The 17407-nt window shown below is 32.0% G+C and overlaps 2 protein-coding genes across 2 annotated transcripts; one reads left to right on the top strand and one right to left on the bottom strand.

Moving 5' to 3' along the window:
- The first annotated feature begins 215 nt into the window (after positions 1 to 215).
- LOC139888455 (GDSL esterase/lipase At1g33811-like) lies at positions 216 to 1313 on the top strand. Its single transcript, XM_071871463.1, has 3 exons — positions 216 to 444; positions 697 to 944; positions 1248 to 1313. The coding sequence occupies exons 1-3, from the start codon at positions 216 to 218 to the stop codon at positions 1311 to 1313; spliced, it is 543 nt and encodes a 180-aa protein (XP_071727564.1).
- Positions 1187 to 6790, bottom strand: LOC139891582 (uncharacterized). Its single transcript, XM_071874560.1, has 7 exons — positions 6678 to 6790; positions 6369 to 6559; positions 5319 to 5401; positions 5153 to 5239; positions 2401 to 2549; positions 2060 to 2191; positions 1187 to 1545 (listed from the first exon to the last, which is right to left on the bottom strand). Exons 2-7 carry the CDS (start codon positions 6532 to 6534, stop codon positions 1356 to 1358), a joined length of 807 nt encoding a protein of 268 aa, XP_071730661.1. The 5' UTR covers positions 6535 to 6559; positions 6678 to 6790; the 3' UTR covers positions 1187 to 1355.
- Between the last annotated feature and the right edge of the window lie 10617 nt (positions 6791 to 17407).

Here is a 17407-nt window from a genome sequence, read left to right as displayed (position 1 = left end):
CGGATAAATAGATTGCTTTCGAGTGGACCTCCTCCTGCCAATAAGTAGAAATTTTTTTTAAAAAATAGTAAAATGAAATTGAGACGCCATAAAAATGGTAGAATCAAATTTCTATGTATTTTAAATCCTGTCTGGAGTTCAATTTAGGCTTTACAAGGCAGGTAAGACGCCAATAAATGTACGCTTGCTGTTCACTTAAAAATAGAGCCTAAGATATGATGCAGAATTTGTACAATGCAAATGTTAGGCGAGTAGTGGTGATGGGATTGGTGCCCATTGGTTGTGCACCTTCCTACTTGTGGCAATACAACAGCAACAATGGAGAATGTGTCAAGACAATAAGCAGCGTGATAATGGAATTCAATTTTGTTATGAGATACACAGTTGAGGAGCTTAATAAAGAACTCTTTGGTGCCAATATCGTCTTTTGTGATGCTTATCTAGGTAACTAGGTTCCATGGACATCTTGAAAAATGCTGACCAATTCAGTAACATACTTCAAAACTTCAAGGAATTGAAAGAAACAAGTTGTCTTAAATGTTAGTGATACAGGTGTGAAACTAGGAATTTCGACCCAACGAAGATTAATGAACTAGGAAGATGGGTTGAAACTCACTTCAAGTTTTTTCAAATGTTTAGGGCCTAGCAGACCATACTATATCAAAATTATAAGGTGACATTATCAAAATTATGCAGGATTTAGTATTACGAATTCAGCGTTGTGGTTTAGGAAGATACAACGATTGGATCATGTGCTTATCAGCTGGAAGGGCTTGTGGGAATGCTTCAAATCATCTATGGTGGGATCATTTCGTCCAACATCTGCTGTCAATGAGATTTTAGCAGAAAATGTATGGTCCGGATTGCATACCAAAATGTATTATCCTATGAACATGAAGGATATGGCTTCTCAAAGGCTAGATGACGCAATCAACCAGTATTTGGTCATGACTAAATTCTACATTATCAAGATAAGCATTTTGTTCCCACAATTAAGAATTTTTCGTATAGCTTTTTATAGCTATTCTTGGCAACAACAACAAAAAAAAAAAAAAAAAAAAAAAAAAAAATGAAGTTTATGAAGTTCGGTAATGTGTAGAATACATGTTTCAATCACGATATGTAATTCGGTTACGGGGCGATGCTATATGAAAGAAGTGGTTATTAGCCTACTAAATAAAAAAACATACGAAAATGAATGCAAAAACATACGAAAAATGAAATGAATGCAATCTATTCAAATTCAGATCCCGCTACTATTTCTCAACTTCAGTTGGTTAACTTCGCACAAACAAGAAGCAAGAGTTTTCTAACATTGGTTATAACTGTTTATATAACAAACAAAATATACATCATCAACGCTTCACGTGTTCCCTGATGAACTGCTCCAATGGTAGTATCTCTCCCGTTAACGCAGAAGCCTCACCAATTGTCACTTTGTTTACGCACTGAGAAAAAGAGAAGGCTTCTCCAGGTACTCCAAGTGTAAACTCATTGGCTATATCCGCATCTGATACAGTAGTTCTTGATGTACGAAGCTTGTCACTGTCAATCAAATAAAAGAAACTATTTTAAGTACACTACGCCATGACACACTATAACATGTGTGACAAGAATAATAAATGCACAAAAAATGCATCCGTCGAGTTTCAAAGGAAATTACTGATTTCTATTTCCTAGGTTTAATCAATGAAACATGAAATGGGAGCAAATGGGTAGAAGGTTTTCCCTGTTCGGACCAATTTACGGTGCCCAATTAGGTCAGCTAGCCAGTCCACTCATTTTGTAACATCTACAAATGACCATATTGTGAAAATTATGCACAAAAGAAACTACTTTGTATTCAATATGGCATTTACATTTGCAGTGCCTCCAAAATAACTCTTGCAATTATACAATGTTTTTATATGAATATGTTCGCAGTAACAAAGTTGGATTAAAACAAGGATCTAAGGAAGCATATATGATGATTCAATACGTAAGCCACAATAAGAAAATAGCATAAAGAGACATAAATTGAACTATAAGATGGAAAATTAATCAGGAAGCAGTTACGTACATTTCCTTCTCAAGTTGTTTTCTAATGAACTCTTTTGTATGTGCAGTAACCTTATCCACCTTGTTGCAAAGGATAAGAAGTGGAATCTTTCTCTTCACAACGCTCGCCTTTGTCAAAATATCATACAGATACCTTTTACAAACAAACCAAAAAAAATGTTCATTCCATTAAACAATAAGAAGATAAACATATCCAGGCTTGCACTGTAAGCATCGGCTTTTGACTTGTAAGTGAATGCAACGAAAAGACCCGGAAATAACGAATAATGAAACAATTTATATATTGACGTGCTCATTTCAAAATTAGGCTTGCACTGTAAACCATAACTAAAGACAATTTACTCTGAAACAGCACGGCAGTTAGGTAAGAATTCCACAGCATCCACCACAAAGACTATGCCAGCTGCTCGAGGCAAGTACTCATCCAACTTGGGACGAAGGCGTGAGTGACCAGGAACATCGACAAGATGAACCGCCTTCATCTTTCCTTTCTGCAATAGAATTCAAGTTGGGATCAGTGACAAAAGTATGTCTAATCAGCTTAACAAGTATACAGCACCTGCAACTAAAAATAGACACGTAAAAATCTTATCTTCAAATAACTACATTACGTCTACACTCCACAGTATTGGAAAGATTATGTTGTCACTCTATAGTATGCATCAACTAAGGGGTAGCAAATTGCATGGTTGCAAACGGCGGTTGCGGCAGTTTGCCCGTCCCGTTTTGTGCAAAAACGTCTAAGTAGTCGGCCAACGCTAAAAAAGTCGGGTCAATATCGGGTCAACGTCGGTCAAAAGTGGACTTTTTATCTGGCCTTGTTATAGTGTAAACAAAAATCCGAAGCCCATTTAAAAAGTAGCTAAGAAAAAAACCGACTTACATAGTATCCCTTAAAGATATATATTATTTAAACCAACACCACATCGTCTTATTTGTAAATCATTTTTCTAAAATATTTATGCATAAAATATTTATGACTGAAATCTTTAAATATAATATTTTTAGGGCAAATTCCATAAAAAGGTAATCTATTTTCCCTGTTTTCCTATTCTAGGTAATCTATTTCATTTGGATATAAAAAAAGGAGTCTTTTTTCAAAAGTTAATCCAAAAGAGGGGTGTCGTTAACTTTTGTTAACTTCCTCGGTTAAGTGTCAACTTCGCATAACATGTCAAGTCCTTAATTAACCAACATTTTCAACTCGCGATTCCGACATGTATTTCGAGGCGCTTTTTCAATGCCTGTTTTTGATTTTACCAGAGTTTTCGACCAGCGTTCTGGAAACGTTTTCAAAAACCCGCCTCGAAAAAAGCGCCTCGTAAACGCACCTCGAAAACGCGCGCCGAAAAACGCGCCTCGAAAACGCGCCTTGTAAACGCGCTTTGAAAACATGCCTCAAAATCACGAGTTGAAAACGCGCCTCCAGTACGCTGGTCGAAAACTCTGGTAAAAAACGCGCCTCGAAAACGCGCCTCAAAAATTGCGCCTTGAAAACGCGGGTCGAAAACACATGTCGGAACCGCGCGTCGAAAACGTGCGTTGAAAATGTTGGTCAACAAAGGATTTGACATGTGACACTTAACTAAAAAAGTTAACAAAAGTTAACGACACCCCTCTTTTTGATTAACTTTTGAAAAGAGACTCCTTTTTTTATATCCGAATGAAATAGATTACCTAGAATAAGAAAACTGGGAAAACATGTTACCTTTTAATGGAATTTGCCCATATTTTTATATTTAAAAGTCAACGTCCGTCTTGTCCCCATCTCAACCGACGCAACCTTTCAAGGTCACGACTTGCCTCCGTCTCGCGCCATTTTCAACCTTGGCAGATTGCATGCGCTGAGGCTCGATCCTGGGCCACAACGGATGATTTTACTACAGGTCGAAATGGGTAAGTCACGTTTACCCCAAAAATCCTTTCTTTATATATAGTTATTGCATTTGAATCCTTTTTGTATATCCAGATATACATAACTATTCAACGAATAGTTAACTTAATTTTTTCAAATCTGTGGTGATTACATTGTTATATAACTCTAATGTATTCAATTCATTTAGGATTAATAAAATGTAACGATTTTGTGATAACTAAATTCATATACAGAAATCATTTTAGTTGGAATATTGAAATCATATTAAGAGATCATTTTAGTTGGAATATAGGTCTCTTTACTATACCAGCCAAAAATTAATAATACTCAATATATAAGATCACTATATTAAGTTATAACTGTAAGATTTTATCTTTTGTAATATGCCTTGTACATGACCTTATATAAAATTTCAAACACTTAATTCATCAATATAACGTCTTTTAAATAATCAATTAACTCGATATAATATAAAATCACAACTTCAGTGTGTTTAAGATAATGATAACTATCATTTTTATTTGACCATTTTTTACAATTGAAAGATTTTTTGCTACACACACATATATACATATATGATAATATAAATTATAACATTTTCTAAGATGCCACATAAGTATCTAACTATATATAATCATAACCATTAGTACTAAATACTAATTAGATATTATCAATAGATATTGGTTTAACTTGACCAATGAATATTCGACTTCATTATGCACACGCAAAATTATTCATAATCATACTTAAAATATATCAATCGTAATATTATATTTACGATAGAAATTTATATTGAATCTTAGGGCATTCTAACTGAAAGATGCAAGATCATGATATTTTTTGGATATAAACAAATCAAATGAGATCATATGTTGTTGTTGTTGATGTAAATGAGATCATATGTTATTTAGAGTAAGAATTATGTCATGTAAATAAAAATGTGTAAATTTAGTTTTTTCCGCCACAATGCGAAGATAAAAAAAACTCGTTAGATATGATTACAGAAGTTATGTTATTGTAAATAACTTATTTGAAGTAAGCCAATTTAGGTGAATGTAAGCATTGAAAATACACTTTACACGACTTTCAATCATTTGACCTGTTAACCTTTCACTTAAAAGTTAGATATTACAGACCCTAACTTGAATTGACCCATTGTTAGATAAATGGGTTAAAATTGCTATGTCTACACCAGTCTATTAGTTTGCAGTAGTTTACCTTGGAGCTCTCAGAGTTTAGCACAAAAAGACCCTCATTGGGTTCCATTGATGTAACTGTACCTTGGTGAGAAGATCCATCACGAAGCTGGAAAAGGGAACAAATAATATCAAGCCTAAATTAATTAAAACTATTCGTGGTGAGAATAATCTGTCATGACAATTACCTGGTAAAAAAGAACAGTTTTCCCACCTCCACTAAGCCCAGTGAGCAAAATGGTGTTAGATGTTGTTTGCTTGAAAATGCGTACTATTCAAGGGGAAAAAAAAAAAAAAAAAGTAGAAGAGCGTGATTATATATAAACAGATGTATTCAACCAAAATCCTACAAATAAACTTATTCTACATTAGAAGTTAGTAGTCAGCCATGGCCGTCACAACACAATCTTAAAGCAAGCAATTTCACAACATAATCTTTACTGAATATTCTTTGTCACATAAAATCTCCTTTCATTTGCACTATGTTATCCCCATTAGTTGCAGTTTCTATATCTTACTGTGAGGACGATTTGACTAATTGCCTACAGCCAAGTGAGTCCTTTTTTGCACTATTGTATGTTAAAACTAGAGATATTGACAAGAAAGGCAACATATTTACATCGTCAATGTAGGATATTTACTAATTTTTGTCTCCCATAATGAATGTCAAATTCAAACTCTGCAAATAAAAAGAGTCTACTTTCGATCTAAAGAAAGAAAAAAAACACAAGTTTTATCAAACTTGAACTTTATTAGAGAAATGATTTGTGTTTACTCAGATACCAACTAGACAATGCATGTCGTCAGCGGCGAATGTAGCTAAAGATTCGTGGGTCACGGGACACCACTAGTTTGAAAATTTTTAGTAGAAATACACTTTAAATTGTATAAGACACCACTAAATCTAACTGTAGCACCCCGTATATTTTTCAAATTTATAGTTTTTCTTTTAAATTGTATAGGATAAGGATATAGGATATCACTAAATTTAACTACTCGAAACCCATATATTTTTTGAATTTGTAGTTTCTTTTAAGGTAAAATACTACGGAGTACTAAAATAATATTCAAATATAATAAGTACTAAAAAAAATTTCGGGACCCGATTGAGTTATAATCCTGGAATCACCACTGCATGTAATCAACTGATTCCCTTCAACTCTCTCTTATCGAATTCTACACAACTAACATATTCATACACTAAGCAATTCGATACAGCAACAAGGTAAAGAGCTTACTTAATAAGATCAAAATTGTAGTAAATAACACAGCTCCCAGTGCAATATAGATCTGAATTGGAGGGATCAGACGAACAAACTCGTCAGCATGACGAACGTAAACTTCTCCATGACGTAAATACGGTTGCAATTGTGCTTTTACAAGCTCTAATCTATCCACATCCATCACTAATGTAACACTCGACAGCAAACTGCATTAGATTACAAAATTCATCAGATAATGAATCTAATGTACGAAATTAACCTATCAATTAGCAACGAATATCGAGATTTTAAACTAAATTTGAGCGAAATTGAGAAGAATCGTACCCAGTAATTGACTGATCGAGTGCTTCGCACAAACCCTAGGGTTTCGTGCCCTGCGATGTTAAACGTATTTGATTTAGAGGACTCCAGCGCATTGTTAATCCTTTGCCAATATTGCTAGCCAAATATTAATAACACTAGGAGCATATTTCCAATTGGCTGCCAATATTCTATTGCCAACCAAATCTTGGATTTCAAGCATAAACTTTCACGAATGAATTTGTTTTATTTACTTGTACATTTTGCATCTTGTTTTATACCATGATTTAATTAATTAATTTTTAGTGGTTGGGAAAGGCTGTGATGGTTGAGAGTGATATGTGATTGGTTAGTGATAGGAAGAAAATGAGAAGAGAATGGTGATGTGGCGCTGATGTGGCAGTGTATTAATCTGAAAAAATATATCATTGTTGGGAATGCTCTTAGTAATGAAATTGATTGATTGATTTTCATCTCTGTAACCCGGCACCTATATTTTCGTTCTATGTTTATTTTTTCCGAAAAACATAATTAAATAAGGACAATGTGGCTACGTTTAAGCTTAACAAATTTAAGTTTAAAAACTCTTGTTCATTAATTACAAAGTATAAATATTCCTTTTTTAATATCGACTTTCCTTATATAATTTAGAAATTAATGTTATTCATGGAAGGATTGTGTTATATAAATGGAATAATATTAAATTTGATAAGCTTGAACGTAGCCCTAAGGGTTATCATTTTCCAATAAATGAAACTTAATTACCACTAGTAAAAGGGGCACACCACTTTTTGATCCATTTACACCTAATTACTTATTTACCATTAATTATACTTATAATAGTAATATAAGTTCAACTTTCTAAAGTTATAACTTTAAGTTTATGAGACAAAAGTGTGCATAGATCAAAAAGTAGTATGTGAGAATCACCTCCCCTACTAAAATGACCCGTTAAATTACAAATTTGTTTAAACGGAATAGTTTAATAATATGTTTTAGATATTAAGTGAATGTAAATGCTACTCATTTAGTTTAATAATCCATGGAATCACGGATTCCGATTAAGAAACGTGTCATTTTTACAAACATATTGATGTTATTAACTTTGTCAAAATAAATGAACTACAATTATTCTTTCACCAACCTCTTTCAGTTTTTATCACAATTACTATTTTTCTTGTCATAAAAGCCTACATTACAACTTTTTTATTGAGGCGTGTATTTCGCATACAAATGTAACGTAATTAATCCCGTAAAGAGAGCTCATATTTAAATAATAATAATAATATTATAATATTATAATTATATATATAATTATAATTATAATTATAATTATAATTATAAATAATAATTATAAAGTGTACTTAAAAATTGAGTATTTATATTTTTAATAATAATTATTAGTAATAACAAATGTCTTTTGAAATTTTCATAAAAAATACAATTATTATATGAAGATTATACAATATGTTTTAAAAATTCTACATGTGCTCATAGAGTGTTTTATAAAAGATTGTACAATTTGTATTAAAGTTTGTACATATAGTCATGAAAGTGTTTTATCATAAGGTTGTACATAATGCTTCAAATATTGTACATATGATTATGGAAAATATTGTACATATGATCATGGGGTGTTTTACCATAAGGTTATACACTTGTATATAATGCTTCAAATATTATACATATGATAATCGGGGTGTTTTATCATAAGTTTATACATAATGCTTCATATATTATACAATTAACATGTTACTATTTCTATTAAATACAATTAATTATTTTAATGACATCATCATAGGGGTTTAGAATTTTTCTCTTTATTTTTGAATTTATTGTAAGTTTAAATAATCTTTATTTATGACATTATTATTTTAGAGATTTATTAGATAATATAAATTAAAGAAGTTAAAACTTGAGTTGGACCTACAACATGTGAATGCATAGATCATACGATCTATATGATCTAACAATTGAACCTACCCTTATTACAATCTCTTACAATGTGCAAATACAACCTATTGAACACAACGTACAATTGAAACTCTGAATAATATAGCGTCGAAGCGTCTCGAATGACAACTCAAATTATATCAAATGATTTATATATGTTTACTATATTTTTAGCCCGTGCGATGCACGATTTACTATACTATATAGGTAGTGATAGTGATAGTGATAATGATAATGATAATGATAATGAATAGTGATACATGAGTTGATAAATAGTAACACATAGTTGATGAAAGACAATGGTTATATAGTTTAAGGATGCGTTTGTATGCCTCTTAATGGAATGATTCAACGCTGAATGCTGAATCATTCAGCATTCAGTGTGTTTGTTTATGAACTCTGAATGACATATGATGCTGAATGGTTTAGAATTCAGTGCTGAACCATTCAGAGCTAAAACACTCTTTTAACCATTAAGAGCCTAAATTGTTAGTGATATTTTTCTCAAATCATAGCCAGAACATTTAACCAACATGAATATTGAATTCTTATTCATATAACACGTTATTAAGGTAATTTTAGTCAATTAATATGGTTAACTCAAAAATGATTATCAAACAATCTATTTTCATTCAGAGGCTTTGAATCATTCAGATTCTGAACCATTCAGCGCTAAATCATTCAGTTTTACCAAACGCACCCTAGTTTTTTGGAGAGAAAAAAATGGTACTCCATGGTTAGTGATCAAACATAAAACCGTCGGGTCTTAGTTCGAGTGCTAATTTGGGGAAATATGATTGATCCATTGTCTAATCTCCAATAATTGTGCAAACCCTGTTCGAAATCTGGATTTCGAGGGCGTTAAACAATGGATAGACTAATCTATTCAATTAGATTGAGTAATTAGTATCTAAGAATGTAGTGAGAGAAAGTAGATCTCTTCTCTGATGAGGATGATGAAGAGAGAGAAAATACATCTCTCCAAGCTTCATGTGGATAATCAAGAGAGAGAAAGTAGATCTCTCCTTAATGAAGATGATGAAGAGGGAGAAGGCGATTCTCTCCATGGTTCATGTAATGAGTGTGAGCAAAAGGATTAAGGGATCCTTTTTAGTAGTAGAATGCCTTATTTATAGGTAAATGTGGTAGTACAAAGTGTACTACACTACAAGTGTAGTACAAGTAGCTGACGTGGCAAGTACTCATGGTAAAGGGCTTACGTACAATGGAGCCTTCATTCTTCTTTGTAACGACCCGACAAAATCGTCATTTGAGGGCGCCATTAACTTAGGTCCCGTTACGTGGTCATAGTCCCTAAATGGGACGCGTTTGACCAAAATTATGTCGCATTCATTTGAAATGTGCATGACTTGCAAAGTTTTAAGTTACCAAATGGTTCGACAACAAGTTTAAGTTTACAAACGTTGTAATGTATAAATGAAATAACTTGCAATATAATATAAGTTGAAAATCACGATTGCTATAAATAGCGTAAGTATGTATGCTTTAAGTTTGAATCCAAAGGTGTTATCACTAGCGTATGCATGTATGCTTGACCCCAAGCAAGTAATCAAAGTGTGCGGAAGCATGTATCAAGTAGCCAAGTATGAACCTGAGAAACATATAGAAAATTGTCAACGAACCCATAAAGTGTGCGTCAATTAGTAGACTGGTTTACTAATTCTTAGGTTACCAAGCAAAAGGGGGCATATTCGTCTTCGATCATTCAACCATAGAATGTAGTTTCATGTACTTGTGTCTATTTTGTAAAACATTTATAAAGCTGCATATATTCTCATCCCAAAAATATTAGATTTTAAAAGTGGGACTATAACTCACTTTCACATATTTTTACTTAGTCGGGAAGTAAGACTTGGCCACGGGTTGATTCACTAACCTATAATAAATATGTACATATATATCAAAGTATGATCAAAATATAATTACAACATTTTTTATTACGTTTTAATGATTTGAGTTTGTTAAGTCAGCAGTCCTCGTTAGTAACCTACAACTAGTTGTCCACAGTTAGATGTACAGAAATAAAGCAATATATATTATCTCGAATCAATCCACGACCTCGTGTATACAAGTCTCAGGCTAGATCACAACTCAAAGTATATATAATATTTTGGAATCAACCTCAACCCTTGATAATGCTAAAAACGAACATATATTTCATAGCATTATTCCTCAAGAAAGACAAGCTTTTAGTTGCAATTGTTCTATTTACAAGTGATATTCGTTTAAATAATAAAAGGTGAAGACAAAAGACAGATTCGACGAATTGAAGACGCAAACGACCAAAAAGCTCAAAAGTACAAAATACAATCAAAGAGGTTCCAATTATTGATAAGAAACGTCTCGAAATTACAAGAGTACAAGATTCAAAACGCAAAGTACAAGATATAAAATAGTATGCAAGGACGTTCGAAAATCCGGAACCGGGACATGAGTCAACTCTCAACACTCAACGCAACGGACTAAAAATTACAAGTCAACTATGCACATAAATATAATATAATATTTATATAATTCTTATAATTATTTATATATTATATTTATATTTAAATCCGTCGGCAAGCTAGGAGCCAAGGCTTTGTAAGCTGGATTTGATATCCCCGCGACTCGCGGAGTTTGAGGAACGGGAGGGTCGCAACTCGCGGAGCCCCAAAAAATGAAACTGCCTATAAAAGCAAACGCAGTTTGATCGATCAAAATATCATATAATCTATCTCTCTCTCAATATATACGTAATATATATATATATATATATATATATATATATATATATATATATATATATATATATATATATATATATATATATATATTTATATTTTAATTTTAATTTTAATTTTAATTCTAATAATAAGGGTATGTTAGCGAATGTTGTAAGGGTGTAAGTCAAAATTCTGTCCGTGTAACGCTACACTATTTTTAATCATTGTAAGTTATGTTCAACCTTTTTAATTTAATGTCTCGTAGCTAAGTTATTATTATGCTTATTTAATCCGAAGTAATCATGATGTTGGGCTAAAAATATTAAAATTGGGTAATTGGACTTTGTACCATAATTGGGGTTTGGACAAAAGAACGATACTTGTGGAAATTAGACTATGGGCAATTAATGGGCTTTATATTTGTTTAACTAAATGATAGTTTGTTAATGTTAATATAAAGATTTATAATTGGACGTCCCTATAAATAACCATATACACTCGATCGGACACGATGAGCGGGGTATTTATATGTACGAATAATCGTTCATTTAACCGGACACGGGAATGGATTAATAGTCACTAGAATTATTAAAACAGGGGTGAAATTATGTACAAGAATACTTGGCATAATTGATAACAAAGTATTAAAACCTTGGGTTACACTCAGTCGACATCCTGGTGTAATTATTAAACAAAGTATTAAAATCTTGTTACAGTTTAAGTCCCCAATTAGTTGGAATATTTAAACTTCGGGTATAAGGATAATTTGACGAGGACACTCGCACTTTATATTTATGACTGATGGACTGTTATGGACGAAAACCAGACAGACATATTAAATAATCCAGGACAAAGGACAATTAACCCATGGGCATAAAACTAAAATCAACACGTCAAACATCATGATTACGAAAGTTTAAATAAGCATAATTCTTTTATTTCATATTTAATTTCCTTTATTTTATATTTAATTGCACTTCTAATTATCGCATTTTTATTTATTGTTATTGTATTTAATTACACTTTTAATTATCGTACTTTTTAATTATCGCAATTTTATTTTATCGCACTTTTATTATTCGCAATTTCATTATCGTTATTTACTTTACGCTTTAAATTAAGTCTTTTATTTATTTAATATTTTACATTTGGTTTTAACTGCGACTAAAGTTTTAAAATCGACAAACCGGTCATTAAACGGTAAAAATCCCCCGTTATAATAATAATATTACTTATATATATATTTGTATTTTTATAAATTAAACTAATATAGCGTTAAGCTTTGTTTAAAAGATTTTCCCTGTGGAACGAACCGGACTTACTAAAAACTACACTACTGTACGATTAGGTACACTGCCTATAAGTGTTGTAGCAAGGTTTAAGTATATCCATTCTCTAAATAAATAAATATCTTGTGTAAAATTGTATCGTATTTAATAGTATTTCCTTGTAAAATTTAATAGTATTTTATACCCCTTAGCTTTAACTATCAAGTATTTTTGGCGCCGCTGCCGGGGACAATCTAGCTTAAAAGCCGGAAGCGCAACGCTAATAAATATATATAAAAAAAATTATTTTTAGTTTACTTTTATAAAAAGACGTTTTTTTTTTAAAAAAATACGTTTTAAATATTCGAAAACATAAAAAGAAAAACAAAAATATAATATTTTTAAGAGTTTGTTAAATATTTAAGTTTTATAAAGTTTCTTTATTTTTATTTTATAAAAATATGAGTTTTATTTAAATATTTTGTTTTTATTTAAAACATAAAATCAAAAACCGAAAAAAAAATATATATAAATCTATTTTTTTAGATTGTTATTTTTATAAAATTATAAAGTATTTCTATTTTTATTTTAGTTTTTAAAACATAAGTTTTATTTAGTTTTTATAAATATTTTATTTAAATATTTAAACAGAAAATATTAAAAAAAAACTGAAACGAACGATTTTTGGCCTGCACCTAATCTGAAATTTTGAACCCCGCGACTTGCGGAGTTTTTCAGCTTCGAGAACCGCGACTCGCGGAGGAACTCTGACACGGGTACACAGAAGCCCTAATCAGGCATCATTACGTAATTATTATTATTATTATTATTATTAATTAAAAACCCTAATTAGGTTTTACTTTTTAATTAATTAAGTTTAGTTTATTTAATTGTTTAGTTATTTATTTAATTTATATATTTAGTTTATTTAGTTTAATTAAATTGTAAAATTAATAGTTTTAATAAATAAATAATATAAAAATAATATTTTTATAAAAATTGTACTTTTTACAACTTTTAGTATATTTTTATATTTTGTCTCTTTTTTATTATTTTAGCGTAATATTTGTATTTTTCGCTCGTATTTAGTTTTAAACTTAGTTTTTGCCATAGTTATTTTTATTTCTAGATTTTTAGGCTTTGCCGTAAAATCCCTTAAGTGCTTTTTCTTTAGACTAAGATTTAGGTGCTTTAGAATTTTGCGACGCATTTTTAAGTTTTAGTATCTTTTTAAGTTATTGCCATTTGGGATATAGTTTTACTTGTAAGCTTTAATATTTTTAGACACCTTTTACCTATGTATCAATTATCATTCCAATTAGTAATCTCAATTTGCGATTATAATTTTAAGTTAGTGATAGTAATAAGGTTGGGTTAGTCGAGTGTTTTTAAGTTCTATAAGTCATTTCTTTTTATTTCTTATTTTTCGACGCCTTTTATTTTTCAACCCTTTTCTTTTTCTTTTTCGACGCACTCTTTTTCTTTCTTATTTCTCGCTATTCTAGTTTTTAGGACATAGATTTTTATTCTACTTCTTATCTAAATTTCTTAAAATTACGAAAATTTATTTTAAGTGGTTAAATTGATAGACATCAAAATTTTCTGGTTCGTAGTAATAGTTGGATTTGTACGTGGACCGGGTTATTGGAGCCAAACAGTCCTCAATTATATTGAGACCAAACGAATCCTGCCCCTCTGCTGCATCTTTTGGCTATTCGAAACATGGGCAAAATCAGAAAAGTCTATTGATTGGATAACTTATATAATTTTTCTTTCCTTTTTAAAAACTAATAGGATATTCAGTGAATGCACCGAGCAAGACGTTCGCCACCTTTTGTACGTTCACCACCTGTAACTAGATCAAGACATTTAGCAAATATTACCGTCGTTGATTTTTCTTTAGAATCGTCATCCAGTCGACCAAGTACTCCAATTCAAATTTCCGATAATCCATTTTTTGAACCCGACCTCACAATTGAGAATCCGGAGAATATTCAGGGACGATTCATAGATCCTGAACCATTAAATTTTCCTCCGGAAACACCAATCATTCAAACAGAGATTGTTGAGGAACGAACCATTAAATCAGAATCCTCTAGTGATTCCGATTCAACAAATTCAATTATGGAGAATCTAGAACCTTTAAGTATGGAAGACCGAATGAGAGCTAAACGTACTGGCCAAGGTCACGCAATTACTCATCCAGACATTAATGCGCCAGATTATGAAATCAAAGGACAAATTCTACACATGGTGACTAATCAATGCCAATTTAGTGGTGCGCCGAAGGAAGATCCAAATGAACATCTTCGTACCTTTAATAGGATCTGCACTCTATTTAAAATAAGAGAAGTTGAGGATGAACAGATATATCTCATGTTATTTCCCTGGACTTTAAAGGGAGAAGCCAAAGATTGGTTGGAATCGTTACCTGAAGGGGCGATTGATACATGGGACGTTTTAGTTGAAAATTTTCTTAAACAATTCTTTCCGGCATCTAAAGCCGTAAGACTTCAAGGAGAAATTGTTACGTTCACACAGAAACCGAATGAAACTCTATATGAGGCGTGGACAAGATTTGGAAAGTTATTAAGAGGATGTCCGCAACATGGTTTAGACACCTGTCAAATAGTACAAATATTCTACCAAGGATGCAACATCACTACAAGAAAAGACATCGATATAGCAGCTGGTGGTTCCATTATGAAGAAAACCGAAACTGATGCTTATAAAATTATTGATAACACTGCTTCCCACTCACATGAGTGGCACCAAGAAAAAGATATCGTTAGATCATCTAAAGCAACTAGAGCCGATTCTAGCCATGACTTAGATTCCATTTCCGCAAAGATAGATGCTGTCGAGAGACGAATGGAAAAGATGACTAAAGATATCCACTCAATACGAATTAGTTGAAAGCAGTGTGGAGGACCACATTTGACAAAAGATTGTCTCAGTATTGAACTAACAATGGAACAAAGAGAGAATATTTCATACATAAACCAAAGGCCTGGAAATAATTATCAGAATAATTATCAACCGCCAAGACCGATCTACAATCAAAACCAGAATTATAATCGAAATATTCCATACAACAACCAACAAGGTCCTAGCAATCAACAAGTATCTAACAATACTTACAACCAGCAAAGACCTAATTTTCAAAACAAACCACCACAAACCGATGATAAAAAGCCGAATTTAGAAGATATGATGACGAAGCTAGTTGAAACTCAAACGCAGTTTTTCACATCTCAAAAACAAACTAATGAACAAAATGCTCAAGCATTTAGAAATCAACAAGCTTCTATTCAAAACTTGGAACAAGAAGTAAGTAACCTAGCAAGGTTAATAGGTGAAAGAAAACCGGGAAATTTACCTAGTGATACAAATGCAAGCCCCCGGAATGAAACAGCTAAAGCCATTACCACAAGAAGTGGTACAACACTTAAACCACCTGAAATACCTGTAACTTCTGATGAAGCTATTCCTACTCCACAAGAACCACAACCTGATCAAGATAAGGAAAAAGAACCGGTAGTTGAAAAGGTTAATGAAGATAACACAGTTAAGGCTAAACCTTATGTTAAACCATACCAACCACCACTTCCTTACCCGAGTAAAATGAAGAAAGAAAAACTTGAAGCCGAGCAATCCAAATTCTTAGATATGGTTAAACAGATAAATGTAAATCTTCCTTTCATTGATGTGATTTCAGGAATGCCTAGATATGCTAAATTCTTGAAATATCTGATCACGAATAGAAAGAAAAAGGAAGAACTCTCGGCTGTTACTATGAACGCTAATTGTTCAGCAGTGCTGTTGAATAAGATACCAGAAAAATTATCTGATCCAGGAAGTTTCACAATTCCATGTTTTCTGGGTAGTCTTAGTTCAATAGAAGCATTGGCAGACTTAGGTGCTAGTATAAATTTAATGCCGTATTCACTATACGCTAAACTAGACCTTGGAGAATTGAAACCAACAAGAATAAGCATACAACTAGCCGATAGATCAATAAAATATCCTAGAGGGATAATGGAGAACATGCTAGTTAAAGTTGGTACTTTAGTATTTCCAGTAGATTTTGTTGTTCTGGACATGGAAGAAGATTCTCAAGTTCCTCTCATATTAGGAAGACCATTCTTAAACACGGCTAAAGCAATGATAGACGTGTTTGGTAAGAAATTGACCCTAAGTATAGAGGACGAGAGTGTTACCTTTTCAGTTGATAGAGCAATGCAACAACCGCAATCTGCAGATGATACATGTTATTATATTCAAACTATAGATTCACATGCAGAATTGTTAGAAGAATTTCCAGAATTACAAGGAACAGGAGAATGTTCTTTAGGAGAAGGAACTGAACAAATTGATGAAGCTGAAATGTTAGCAACACTAATAGCTAATGGATATGAACCAACAACAGAAGAAATTCAAATGCTAAAAGAAGAAGACAGATATCGATACAAATCATCGATAGAAGAACCTCCGACATTAGAATTAAAGCCACTTCCAAACCATTTGGAATACGCTTATTTGCATGGTGAATCTGAATTACCTGTAATAATATCGTCTTCTCTTACTGAAAATGAGAAATCACAACTCATTTCTGTGTTGAAAGCTCATAAACCAGCCATTGTATGGAAGATTCATGATATTAAAGGAATAAGTCCTTCGTATTGCACACATAAAATCCTTATGGAAGAAGGTTATAAAACGTATGTGCAACGCCAACGAAGACTAAATCCGAATATGCAAGATGTAGTTAAAAAAGAAATTATTAAACTGCTAGATGCAGGTTTAATTT

The sequence above is a fragment of the Rutidosis leptorrhynchoides genome, chromosome 2 (assembly GCF_046630445.1).
Source record: "Rutidosis leptorrhynchoides isolate AG116_Rl617_1_P2 chromosome 2, CSIRO_AGI_Rlap_v1, whole genome shotgun sequence".
Taxonomy (NCBI): domain Eukaryota; kingdom Viridiplantae; phylum Streptophyta; class Magnoliopsida; order Asterales; family Asteraceae; genus Rutidosis; species Rutidosis leptorrhynchoides.
Note: the sequence above shows the minus strand (reverse complement) of the source record. Positions and strands in the feature narration are given on the sequence as shown.

Excerpts from the sequence above, each read along its gene's own strand:
- LOC139888455 (XM_071871463.1), top strand. The coding sequence starts at position 216 with ATGATGCAGAATTTGTACAATGCAAATGTTAGGCGAGTAGTGGTGATG. Across the intron at positions 445-696 it reads CTTTTGTGATGCTTATCTAG|GATTTAGTATTACGAATTCA; the intron begins GTAACTAGGTTC and ends AAAATTATGCAG. Across the intron at positions 945-1,247 it reads ACGCAATCAACCAGTATTTG|ATCCCGCTACTATTTCTCAA; the intron begins GTCATGACTAAA and ends ATTCAAATTCAG.
- LOC139891582 (XM_071874560.1), bottom strand. The coding sequence starts at position 6,534 with ATGGATGTGGATAGATTAGAGCTTGTAAAAGCACAATTGCAACCGTAT. Across the intron at positions 5,402-6,368 it reads TACAATTTTGATCTTATTAA|TACGCATTTTCAAGCAAACA; the intron begins GTAAGCTCTTTA and ends CCCCTTGAATAG. Across the intron at positions 2,192-2,400 it reads AACTGCCGTGCTGTTTCAGA|GTATCTGTATGATATTTTGA; the intron begins GTAAATTGTCTT and ends TGTTTGTAAAAG.